The sequence below is a fragment of the Montipora capricornis genome, chromosome 4 (genome assembly GCF_036669925.1).
Source record: "Montipora capricornis isolate CH-2021 chromosome 4, ASM3666992v2, whole genome shotgun sequence".
Lineage (NCBI taxonomy): Eukaryota > Metazoa > Cnidaria > Anthozoa > Scleractinia > Acroporidae > Montipora > Montipora capricornis.
This window is the reverse complement of record NC_090886.1, coordinates 45,288,214-45,300,713: the sequence shown is the minus strand read 5'-3', so window position 1 is coordinate 45,300,713 and position 12,500 is coordinate 45,288,214. Positions and strand designations below refer to the sequence as shown.

Below are 12,500 nucleotides of genomic sequence, written 5' to 3'. Positions count from 1 at the left end.
TTTTCCCCTCGATTTTAGCTAAACACTTTACTCGGTATGGTCATAGGCATACGTTTGCTTGGCATGGTGAACTTGGTACATTCATGTAACTCGCTGGATAAACGTCATTTGGAAGAGACTACAAATTCATCATTACGTTTGGTTTTACTTTTCCGCTTGCGGCGATGTTGGATGGAAGAGAATTTTAATTTGTCCTGGCTGCAACGGAAATCTATCGATTTGGTCACGAAAAAGTGAGCGAAGACGCCAGAGCTAAAGTGTTAAAAATTGCAAGGAATTACGCGATATGTTTAATGTTAATTTCTATTTCATCATAGTCACCAATTTAATTAAAGCCTCAAAACTCATTTTCAGCTTACAGACAAGATAATAATAAATACTTTGAGAGTTTGACCGCTTGCTTTAGAAAATTTCGAGAGCGAAATAATTAAGTGTAAAAATGACTTAATTTGCATTTTTTTACAATTTGCATCAAATTTGTTTATCACCTGTTGTCAAAACATGACTTTCCCTAGTTTTCTAATATTTATGAAATATAATAACCGCATAATTCAGTGATGGAAAAAAGAATACTTTGGGAGAAAATGCGAGAACAGATGCGCTCGTTTTTGTCGTTTTCCAAAATGGACGACATTTTTTCCTCGTTCATAAAAGTTGAAGCAGTTTTGAAGCATCCTCTAGTAATTAGAGGCATAGGACTCCTCTCTGGTGGAATTTCAATAGAACTGACTCACATCTATGCGAGAGGTAGACACACAAATTTTACCCATTTTGAGGGTCAAAACATGGGCTTGTGGCTGTCATGATTCATGCCAGTTACCATGGCAACGGTAACTCAGCTGGCCCAAACATCGTTGTTTTCGTTCATCCACCCTGGCAACATATCTCCACACAAAAAATGAAGAGGGTGTTTAAGATTTCCGTTTCCAACTTTGCTTGACTTTCTCAGATAACTGCTCTTAACAACTCCTACGACTGCCTGTAGTGGCGTTATGGGACTTGGAGGTCTGGTGACGACAAGACGGGTTATAATTCCGTGTCCAAGTACACTAAATGAAAAATCCACGTATAATTCCTTATGTAATACAATCATGCTGATCGTCACTTGCCAACACTATGCATCAATAGTAGTTACTTTATATAGTCTTACACGATTAATCGTAACTTAACGTTACTTCCAATCACTATCAATTTTTCAATCGAACAATCAATTTTAATTTAAACTCACACAAACATTAATTTACAGTGTTGGAAAAAGAAAAATAGAATATACATATGAATATTTACAAATTAAATATTGAAGAAGATACATAGTACTAATGAAATATTACAATTGTGATTAAGAAGTAAAATGTTAGGGGAAAAGAAGAAAGGATAATTGGTAAACAAACAGTTTTAATACAAGGTTGATTGTGAAGAGTTTGGGACACCTAAATAGCTTATGAAACTAATCGAGTAGGTGCCCCAAGGTGTTAGCCATTTCTGTACGTCGATCTACGTTACTACACAGCACTAGCCGTTAATACTTGTCACTAGACGTTACTACACCCAGCCGTTGTTAAACGTTACTAGCAGTTACTACTCGTCATTACACGTTACTCCTCATCACTAGCCGTTATCACACGTAACTAGCAGTAGCTGGTCACTAGACGTAACTACACATCACCAGCCGTTATTACACGTTATTAGCAGTTACTACTCGTCACTAGACGTTAGTACACATCACCAGTCGTTATTACACGTTACTAGCAGAAACCACTCGTCACTAGACGTTAGTACACATCACCAGCCGTTATTACACGTTACTAGCAGTTATTACTCGTCACTAGACGTTGCTGCACATCACCAGCCGTTATTACACGTTACTAGCGGTCACTACTCGTCACAAGACGTTAGTACACATCACCAGCCGTTATTACACGTTACTAAACAATTGCCCATTAGGCGAAGCCGAATGGACTATTGACCTGTGGCCCTTGAGGGCGAAGGGTCTAATTGTTTTAGTATCACCCAACTATTCGGACAAAAAAGGCAATAATAAAGTTAACAAATGCAAGTTAAAGAAATATTTATTTGGGAATAAAACGAAAGAAAGCGTCACGCTTTTCGTTACTCGAGGACTATTATTCAAGGACTATTAATAATAGTCCTATAGTAGCGTAACCAATCAAAATGCAGGATTTGCATTAGTCCACTAGTTGGGCGATACTAATAGCAGTTATTACTCGTCACTAGACGTTACTGCACATCACCAGCCGTTATCACACGTTACTAGCAGTGACTACTCGTCACTTGACGTTACTGCACCTCACCAGCCGTTACTACACGTTACTAGCAGTCACTACTCGTCACTGGACGTCACTACACATCACTACCCGTTATTACACGTTACTAGCAGTCACTACCCGTCACTAGACGTTACTGCACATCCGACCAGCCGTTACTACAAGTTACCAGGAGTTACTACTCGTCACTAGACGTTACTACACATCACTACCCGTTATTACACGTTACTAGCAGTTACTACTCGTCAGTAAAAGTTACCACACATCAACAGCCGTTACTACACGTTACTATCAGTCACTACTCGCCACTGGACGTTACTACCTATCACTACCCGTTATTACACATTACTAGCAGTTACTACTCGTCACTAGACGTTACTGCACATCACCAACCGTTGTTAAACGTTACTAGCAGTTACTACTCGTCACTACACGTTGCTTCAAATCACTAGCTGTTATCACACGTAAGTAGCAGTTACTACTCGTCAATAGACGTTACAACACATCACTTGCCGTTATTTCACGTTACAAGCAGTTACTTCTCGTCAGCACACGTTACCACACATCACCAGCCGTTATTACACGTTACTAGCAGTCACCACTCGTCACTAGACGTTAGTGCACATCACTACCAGTTATTACACGTTACTAGAAGTCACTACTCGTCACTAGACGTTACTGCACATCACCAGCCGTTATTACAAGTTACTAGCAGCCACTACTCGTCACTAGATTTTACTACCCATCAATACCCGTTATTACACGTTACTAGCAGTCACTACTCGTCACTAGACGTTACTACCCATCAATACCCGTTACTAGCAGTTACTACCCGTCACCAGACGTTGGTACACATCAGCATCCGTTATTACACGTTGCTAGCAGTTACTACTCGTCACCAGACGTTGATGCACATCACCAGCCGCTATTGCACGTTACTAGTAGTATATACTCGTCACTAGACGTTAGTACACATCAATTGTCGTTATGACACGTTACTAGCATAATATAGCACAAACAGATAATTGAACTCATTTATTCCTACAATGATTACAAAATTTCCGAAAGTTGTTCGGAAGATATTTGGATTTTGAATAGCCAATCGGCCGAGCGCGCCTTCAACGCTTTCCATTGTTTTAGTATACATTTGTCCACGTTAACAGCCGTTATTACTCGACAATAGCCTTTAAAGGTAATTCCATCCTAACTGCGCATAATTTATTGCGTCTTACGCTGGTGCGTGTTCAAAACACAGCAGGATTTCTGACCTCTTAGAAATCGGTAAATGTCGATTTTTTCTCCAGAACGAGTATGGTGACAATGATTGTCCAGATTGCGCTGGCATTTCCATGGTTACAGTCAGGCGACAATTATTCAAGATTCCGATAACAGATTAACTCGGCTTATTCAAAACGTTTTGATCACAATATTGCTCTAAACATATGGAACAAAAAAGTGTTTAAATGTTGCCCCCAATAGTGCTCGAAACATAAATAATGCTTCAAATTCGAAAACGTGCTCATAACGTGCTCAGCTCGACCGGGAAATGCCTAATGGGGACCCATGCTTTTTATTTCGTTTATTGAAATTTTCTTTATGGCATGTTCATATTTGAAGAACTTTTTTACGTTGAGATTATTGAAACTTTAAGCGTATGGGGAGGATGTTGCAGCCTAACTATTCGCCCAATTTTCTAACTACGAAAACTATGACTGCGGCAATCCACGTGAGAGAAAAACATGCGTCCGCAATGAAGCAACAGCGTCCCAGTTGCATCGACATAATAAACTTTGAAATGTTTTTGTATACAGTAAAACCCCTCGTCTAAGAACCTAGATTTATGTTCCTTACCATGAAATTAGGCTAAACAGACAGATAGTAAGGTGTAATAACGAGTTGTGATTTGCAGTAACGTCTAGTGACGAGTAGTAACTGCTACTAGTAACGTGTAATAACGGGTAGTGATTTGTAGTAACGTCTAGTGACGAGTGGTAACTGCTACTAGTAACGTGTAATAACGGGTAGTAACGTCTAGTGACGAATAGTGACTGCTAGTAACGTGTAATAAATGCTGGTGATGTGCAGTAACGTGTAGTGGTAGTGACGAGTAGTAACTGCTAGTAACGTATATTAACGGGTAGTGATGTGTAGTAACGTCTAGTGACGAGTAGTGACTGCTAGTAACGTGTAATAACTGCTGGTGATGTGCAGTAACGTGTAATGACGAGTAGTAACTGCTACTAACGTGTAATAACAGGTAGTGATGTGCAGTAACGTCTATTGACGAGTCACGGGTAACTGCTAGTAACGTGTATTAACGGGTAGTAATGTGAGGTAACGTCTAGTGACGAGTAGTGACTGATAGGTACGTGTAGTAACGGCTGGTGATGTGTGGTAACTTCTACTGACGAGTAGTAACTGCTAGTAACGTGTAATAACGGGTAGTGATGTGTAGTAACGTCTAGTGACGAGTAGTGACTGCTAGTAACGTGTAATAACGGGTAGTGGTGTGTAGTAACGTCTAGTGACGAGTAGTAACGACCAGTAACGTAGAGTATATAACGGATGGTGATGTGTAGTAACAGGTATTGACGTTAGACTATATAAAATAACTAGCATTGATGTGTAGTGTTGGCAGATGACGTTGAGTACTGTATTGCATAAGGAATTTTAAGGGATTTTTCATTTAGTGTACTTGGACACGGTATTGTTACCAGAACACGCGGATGAGCGGGTTCGTGTCGATCGTGTGTATAAGAGGAATGCTGTTATTCTCGTCGAAGTTCAAAATATAGTTGTGTTTCATTAGTCTCGCCTTAGTTCTAGCCGAACTCAACGGTCGCCGTGTCATCTTCAAAGTTCATGAGGATGATTTTCATTGTTTAATCGTTTCGTTTGGGACGCTAACAGCCCCCTGACGTCGCTGGCAGGGCTTCAATTGCGCGGCTAGCTGATTGAAATGAAAGAGAAATCTTTGCCCTTGAATTCTACAGTGGATTTGTGACCTTGGGAACATTTTAACCAGGAAAATTTGACTCCAATTGTTGGGCTCGTGAGATTTCAATGTTCAGCCTTGGTATTTTATTAGGCCACACTCCTTTTTCTTTTCGTTTACCGTCGAATGCGTTTCCTGATATTGGGTCGGTCGGTCGGATTGAAAAAAAAAAAACGTAAAAAAAAATCATAAGCAGTTTCAGAATCGGAGGCCTGGTACCCCAGCATCATAGCTGGGGAAGCCAAGAAAACAGCAAGACGTAAACCCAAAATCAATATGGCGGAAAAGTTGGTGGATGTTGTTGCAAAATTAAGACAGCGTGGGAAAAAGGATAACCATCGAGACTCCTATGCGACATAAAAATGGTTTAAAAACGTCGTTACCTATATATATATATATTTTTTCAAAATGCCAAAAATTTGGGTCGGTCGAAAGACGCTAAATGGAGAAAAAAATGGAGAGGGCCTTATGACCGTTGACAACCGAAGAACTGACAATGGCTCAATTCGCGTCGCACGTGAGAAAAAACCTCACAGGAAGGAGGTGACCCACAATGGCAATAAGGTTAGGCTTTTCAAGTAAGAATTTTTCGTAAAATTATCTGCTCAGGTCTCAGGTCTTGTCTTCCCATACAAATCCTTATATTTCCTCACACTGAGCTTGTGGTGCCTTTTGTTGTAGCAGAGTCTTTATGAACAACTCATTTGCCACAAATTGTACAGTATCGAACAAAATAATAGTATTTCCTTTTCATATTGTTATTAAAAAACAAACAAACAAACGTACAGCCCATTTTACAAGAACGAACAATCGAAGACAATAAAAGTACCTTATCGATGTCTGTTTTGTATTTGACTCGCTGTGTTTACTCGGGCCGCGTTGGGTGAGGAAACCCGATTATCAGTCTAAGACATTACAACTCTCTGCAAAGGTAAAATAAATACTTTGGAGCCAATTCAGAGCCCCATGAAAATTCTCCAATTGTGGAGGTGGCTATGAATCCGCACAACCTCGTTCCCAGGGCATTTCTTCTCGCTTTAAAGACTTTCTGTCAAACGGAATGCTTTGCGCTCGTTTGTTTATGTTTTTATTATGCTTGATACAACCACTCGGAAGAAAATAAGCAACGATTTGTGTCCTTTCCTACAAGTGAACGGAAAAGAAGTTGGCGTGAAGAATAGAAGTGTATATTTCAAATGAATAAAGCAATCCAATGTAAACTCTCATTGTACCTGAAGCCGGCTAGTTTGGCCAGCCGAAATATAGTACATTACTAAATCAAATCTACGTTGTATCGGCTCTTGCTCAAAATACGTAGTCTCTCCATTTGTAATTACGGCAGTCAGATCAAGCCAGTTTGATCCAACAGCAACACTGACGGAGTATTGTACACGGCTGCTTGCTTGAAAACGATACATCTGTTAAGCAGTTATTAATGTTTTACCATAACTGTTACATCGCAGTTACGTGAAACATTGGAGAAGGGGTAATCCTTCTCGTAAGACATTCTCTCAGATTTGCTGAAACTGGTTAAGGGCACTTTCACTGAGATCGAGAACTGCGAAATACGTGTTTTAACAAGGTAGCCTCGAGCTCTTCATCTCTGTACGCATGCGCCAAAGTTAAAAGCAACCTCACGATTTAACGATCCAACCCAACTGGTAACCGAACCTAACTGGGCCATGACTTAGCAATAACATGCTCTCTACTCGTATGTCAACATAATATCTTTTATTCATAACATTTACTTGATAGTGACCTAAGACTGGTCGAAACGTCGTATTTTACTGTTCACTTTTGTTATTCAAAGTTTTGAAATTGCGTCACTAACAAGGCTTTCAAAACTACACCACTCGTCTTTGAGCCTTGCCCTGTTCTCAAATTTCATCCCGCAATGTTGCTGCTTAAAGTGGGGATATCTTAAAAGCAAAAGGTGACTGCGCTCTGGAGGTCGGTTTCCAAAACCATCAACTCTATAAAGTAGAAAAGAGATATCGCTTTGGATGTGACACCCGTAGTTTAGTTTACGAGTGTCACATCCGTTTAGTTTAGTTTAATTTATTCGCTACAATTCATAGAGTGGCAGGGGAGAGGAACAGAACTTTCGTGCCAATTGACACCTAACCCCTATATCCATAGATCAGACCACAACACCGGGAACTCCATGCCCTACTCTTCTCAAATAGTGTGTGGGTTCTTTAACGTCCCACAGAATTTATACCCAAGGGTTATAAGACGGGAACCTCCGGCTTATAGTCCTTATCCGAGAAGACTTGAAAGTCTAACCATTTGCAGATGTAGTTACAAAGGCAGCACTTTCTCCTCAGTTATTTAAAGACCCTGAGTATTGGTCCGGCCGGAGTTGAACTCACGACCTCCCATGTGACAGCCCGATGCTCAACCAACTGAGTCACCGCGACGTAATGAAGTTTGCTCGCTTTGACCAACGTTTCCAAGTTGGTCAACGCAGCATTGCTTGAACTGGTGCTTGGAGTCCGGCCTTCAAAACACTGATTCCAATTTCATATGTATTTTTCTTAGATCAAATAAAAAGGGTCTCTTGAAGACATGATTTATCAATGGATTACTCCGGGATAAAAATTTGAGTTCTCCTGAGCACAGGAGTCGAGTCCGTGGTTTGGGTGACCCCCCTTTCGCCCCTCTCTCTCTCTCCCCGTTTTTTAAATGTCTTTTTCGACAGACAAATGATTCTTTCTTTTTTCTTTGTCAGCAGCAGCCTCTGGTATTTACAAGAGAGATCCTAATTCCTTCCTGTTCAGTTTGGTTAACCCAAGTGGATTGAGACCGACAAAGCTGCCTCTGATCCCAGGAAAAGAGGGCTTAGCAATTTACTGTATTAGCGGCTGTGGTCCTATTTTTGGCAGCAACACACCTAACTCGTATTACGACCTTTTAATCAACAACAATTCGAATCAGTCGAATACTAATCAAGCCAGCCCAAACAATTGTTATAAGTGCCCTGAAGGCCAAAACGCAAGCACCTTTTTGGCTGGAAATTACACATTTACTGCTAGTGAGATAGAAGTATTCGTATTTGAAAAGTGAGAGGCAGGTTAAATTAATGTGTCTTAGTTTTTAAAAACTGTGCCCAGTTGTTCAAAGCTGGATTCAGCTAATCCTGGATTAGCGCGGAAAATCAGGCCGATTTTTTTCAGTTTATTTACCAATATGAAAATTGTTTCCGCACGGTCTTGAGTTTTACTGTTTTCTTGTCCTTAATTAATAATGGTAATAGGACTGAGTTGAGTCCAGTTTAGTCTGTAATCATACGAGTGATTAACAAAATCGAACGACCGCGTAGCGGGAAACCGATTTGTTTAATCACGCGTATGATTATAGACCAAATTGGCTGACACGACTGCCAACTGTCCGATTACAACCCTACACAATAATTAGTGAAATATAAAGCAGTTAATGCACCAATCAAATTTGAAAAAATTGTAATGGTTATAATTAAGCATAAAATTAGATTGTTAAAGGCTTTCTTTTGGCGAGCAAATTCCAAACCTTGGTTTGATATTTAATCATGGACTAGTGTTAATTACTTTTGATCAACTGGTCTGGGTTGCTCGAAGCGTGACTAGCACTAACCAGCGTTAAATACCATCGAAACCTGTAGGTTTTGACACCTCTTAACCAACGGTTAGCGCTAACCATGCTTCGAGCAACCGGCACCAGGACGCTGGAGTTTAACACGAATGTCCCTGATGGGTAAACACATATCTCATTTGCCAGCTGATAAGCTATTTTGTAAAGCCAAAATTTAGTATGTCAAATTAAGTTCAATGAAGTTCGAGTAAAACATTTCTGTGTATACATTAAACTGAACCTTTTGCATCTTCCCTATGTACCGCGAGGTTTAGGACTTAGCATTTCCTTATAAGGCCATCTATATACGGCTAAGTTAAATTGATATTAGTTTTGTTAAGATTGTAATGATGGTGTTAACCGATAAAAATTGTAGCTACGGTTGTTTAATTGAATTGCCTGGAATTTTTGGATTTGCTCGGGGAGCTTCTAAGAATCGTGTGTGCTGCTTGTCTCTTTGTACTGTTCGCCGCAAAGTGGGAATGTACACTGGTTTAATTCGCGTTTATTTTCTCTCTAAGTATTCTCCAGCTACATTAGGCAATGCCTGGTTTGCTATAATCATTTCCAAATGCATAACATAACCAAAAAGCAAAAGGATCAAGTGTATGACCTCCGCCTGCAGAAATAACTGAAGTAGTCAACGCAGCAGCAAGAAAAAAGAGTTGTTTTGTTGTTATTATGTTTTCAAAACATCACTTGTGCCCACATATCACGAAATGTACTCGCGTTCGTACGATTTGCTCTACATACTGAAGTGTGCATATAAGCACCGTAGCAGTGTACATGGGCACATTACGTCATCTAACATCAGTAGTTGCATTATCAAATTTGAAGCAAAGGACATTGTCAACACCACAGATCACACACGCTTTTAATAAACTCTGTCTCCTGTACTGTACTAGTTACATTTTAAAGCAAACTTATGCACAATGACGTCCAATGGCGATAAGTAAGTCCGTATGGGTTGTGTTAGCTTCTTGCCTCCCATCCCAAAGTCTCTTCTCTCAAAAGCTAGGGTGTATACTGCTCCTGATACCCCAGATAAATATTATTTGCCCTGTTGACTTTGTATAATCACATGTGATATATGCAATTGCATAGATAAGCTTTTGTATTGACATTTTTACATTTGGTAAATATCACTGAAAAAATTTTCGTTTTCCCCCGCTGCCCCTCTTACAAAAGACTAGATACGCCTGTGAAATGGTTGACACCTTATTAACTTATATGCCGATTCCTATCTAACTTCCACTCTGACAGCTTCAACAATCCCCTTGTCTATTTGGCAGTGAATCGTCAATGTTTCTAAGCAAATTCTCAACGAAAAGCTTACGCATTCCTTTAAAAGTAAAAGGCATGAAGTAAATCCGCAGTGGATCAAATAAATCTCTTTCGAGGAATAAATATTAACAATGTCTATTATCTGTATTAATGGATTTCAAAACCCTGAGACGGCAAGTTCAAATTACTCTTATAGACCATAGAATGACGCTGTATGATGGTACCGAAAAAACCTGTCACAAGTCTAGCTTGTGGTTTCACATGCAATCAGTATTATAGCTTTTAACGGCGTCCTTCTCTCGGTGTATAGACCAGTTTCAAACGTCGAACTTTACATGTGCCGAAGCTAATGCAAATGAGCGAAAACAATAGTTTTTTTCTCATTTGCATTAGACTTGGCACATGTAAAGTTCGACGTTTGAAACGGGCATAGGAGTGTAGTTTACATCAATTTGTTTTTTTTTGTATCGCAGGATCATGTCTGCGGAATTTCTTGTTCCATTAGGTGCGCGCGCATTGTTGCTGTGCGAACGGAAAAAAAACAACAACAAAGGCAACACTTAAATACTATTTAACAGAAGATGCCATTTAATGGTCTTTACTTTCGAAGACCATAATTTGCGATGAATGAGTCTGCCAGGATTTAAACTGTTACTGCGGAGGAAATATCTCTGACTCATTGAAACTCTTTAGTGTTTTCGATCCGTCTTTCTCCATCCAATGGATTCCTCTTTCTGGCGACTGCAATTTTATCCAGCAGAGAAGCTACCAGTGCCGTCCAACCTGTTTGGTGACTGTAAGTATAAAGCGAAGGAAAATTTCCGAAAATTAACCAAACGTTATCATAAACAAACTGTTAGCAGACTACAGATGAAATCCGCTTGAAAGTCTCCCGAGTATCCCTTAGTCACGATCAAAAGTCATCTCTTCAAAAGCCTATTCTCCCAAAGGTCAGTGGTAGGGCATACCGACTAGTATTCAGAAGACCCTTGGTTTAACTTCGGATTTTTCCGATTATCCCCGAGTCACCGTTGACAGGAGCTCATCAAGGGGAGCCTCTACGGAGCGTTTTCACATGACGTCACGGCGGCCATGTTGGTGTTCCAAAACAAAGGAATGGCGGCCATGGCCATAATGGTGTACCAAACTAATCCTCCGAGAAGTGAACTCTATTTTTAGTTAAATACTCTCTTTTGTTTTAGTAATCCAATACAGCTGCTGGTCACGTGAGTGAAAACGCCCCACATTCCATAATTGGTCTTGGAGTAAGCCCTTCCCGAGTAGATATTTTCATAGAATGCCTCCCTGGGAGATTCAGCGCCCCCACTGTTCTAACAGCCAATCTCCCTTGGGAGATTAATTACGCCTGCTGTTGCAAAAGACAATCAAAACAGAGCTATCTCAAACTCAAGGGAAATATGATACTTTTCGCGGTAAAAACCTGTTCCTAAAAATTAATTTACTCGGAAAAGGGTTGACTCAACGTATTAGTGAAGATAGAAGCTCCGCTTGATGAGCTCCTGCCGTCGATAAAGAAAAGCGAGTGCCAGTCCCTTAGGCCTAGTTGCTCACCTTGCTCCACATCCTCTTCCGGTTTCAGGATCGAAGTACTCATAGAACAGAATCAGTTGGTTCCAGTCCTCTTCCGTTGCGTATTGCCTCTCGTTTCCGTGACAAGGCCTGTGACCATTCTTGTCCGGGAGAAACACTGACACCAGCCGGGAAGAAAGCTCCAAGGAAACATCTCTAAGGCGCATTAGATTTCCGGAGCCACTTGGGCATTCAACTTTGAAACTGTCTCCGTAAAAGTAGTCATAACGTTTGAGGGCTTCCACGATCAGATAGTTTACTGCAGTTAAAAAAACAGGGAGTCTAGATTTAGCACACCAGTCCTGGTTTTTCCCGGGGGGAAGGTGTACTCCTAGAAAAGTTGGGTGGGGGTGTGCGGCACGATTCCTGAAACCCTTACCCTATTTCAGACCAAAATCTGCGATTTTCTCTACCTTATTTTCAGACCTAACTAAAAATTTGATACCCTACTTCAGACCTATTTCAGCTCAATTTTTGAGAAGGGCTTTGTTGATGATCTTACTGCCTAATGATGAAGAAGAAGCTTCTTCTAAAAACCATACTCAATTTCAGACCAAAATGGTAAAAACCGATACCCAATATCAGTCCAAAACGGCTAAAAAAACCACAACCTTTGTGGCCGCCCATACATTGTACCTATATACCCCCCCCCCCCCCCCAAGGTGGTCACCTAACTGCGTTACCTTCCTCTTACATAGTGCTAGTCGGACAGTCTGCGAACCAACCAGACATCCAGT

The 12,500-nt window shown here is 40.5% G+C and overlaps 2 protein-coding genes across 6 annotated transcripts in view; one reads left to right on the top strand and one right to left on the bottom strand.

The window, feature by feature from the left end:
* Positions 1-9,325, top strand: part of LOC138047090 (uncharacterized) — a 23,431-nt gene extending 14,106 nt beyond the window's left edge. Inside the window, exon 3 of one of the 2 annotated variants that reach the window (XM_068893796.1) lies at positions 8,012-9,325. In XM_068893796.1, the coding sequence (XP_068749897.1) occupies positions 8,012-8,346 (335 nt within the window). In that variant the 3' untranslated portion in view covers positions 8,347-9,325. The remainder of the gene's footprint in view (positions 1-8,011) is intronic. The other variant, XM_068893797.1, reaches the window with a different exon arrangement.
* A 422-nt stretch (positions 9,326-9,747) lies between these two features.
* Positions 9,748-12,500, bottom strand: part of LOC138047089 (uncharacterized) — an 18,872-nt gene continuing 16,119 nt past the window's right edge. For all 4 annotated transcript variants that reach the window (XM_068893792.1, XM_068893793.1, XM_068893791.1 and 1 more), the window contains 2 exons: positions 11,746-12,022; positions 9,748-10,967 (listed from right to left, as the gene is read on the bottom strand). In XM_068893792.1, the coding sequence (XP_068749893.1) occupies positions 10,850-10,967; positions 11,746-12,022 (395 nt within the window). In that variant the 3' untranslated portion in view covers positions 9,748-10,849. The remainder of the gene's footprint in view (positions 10,968-11,745; positions 12,023-12,500) is intronic.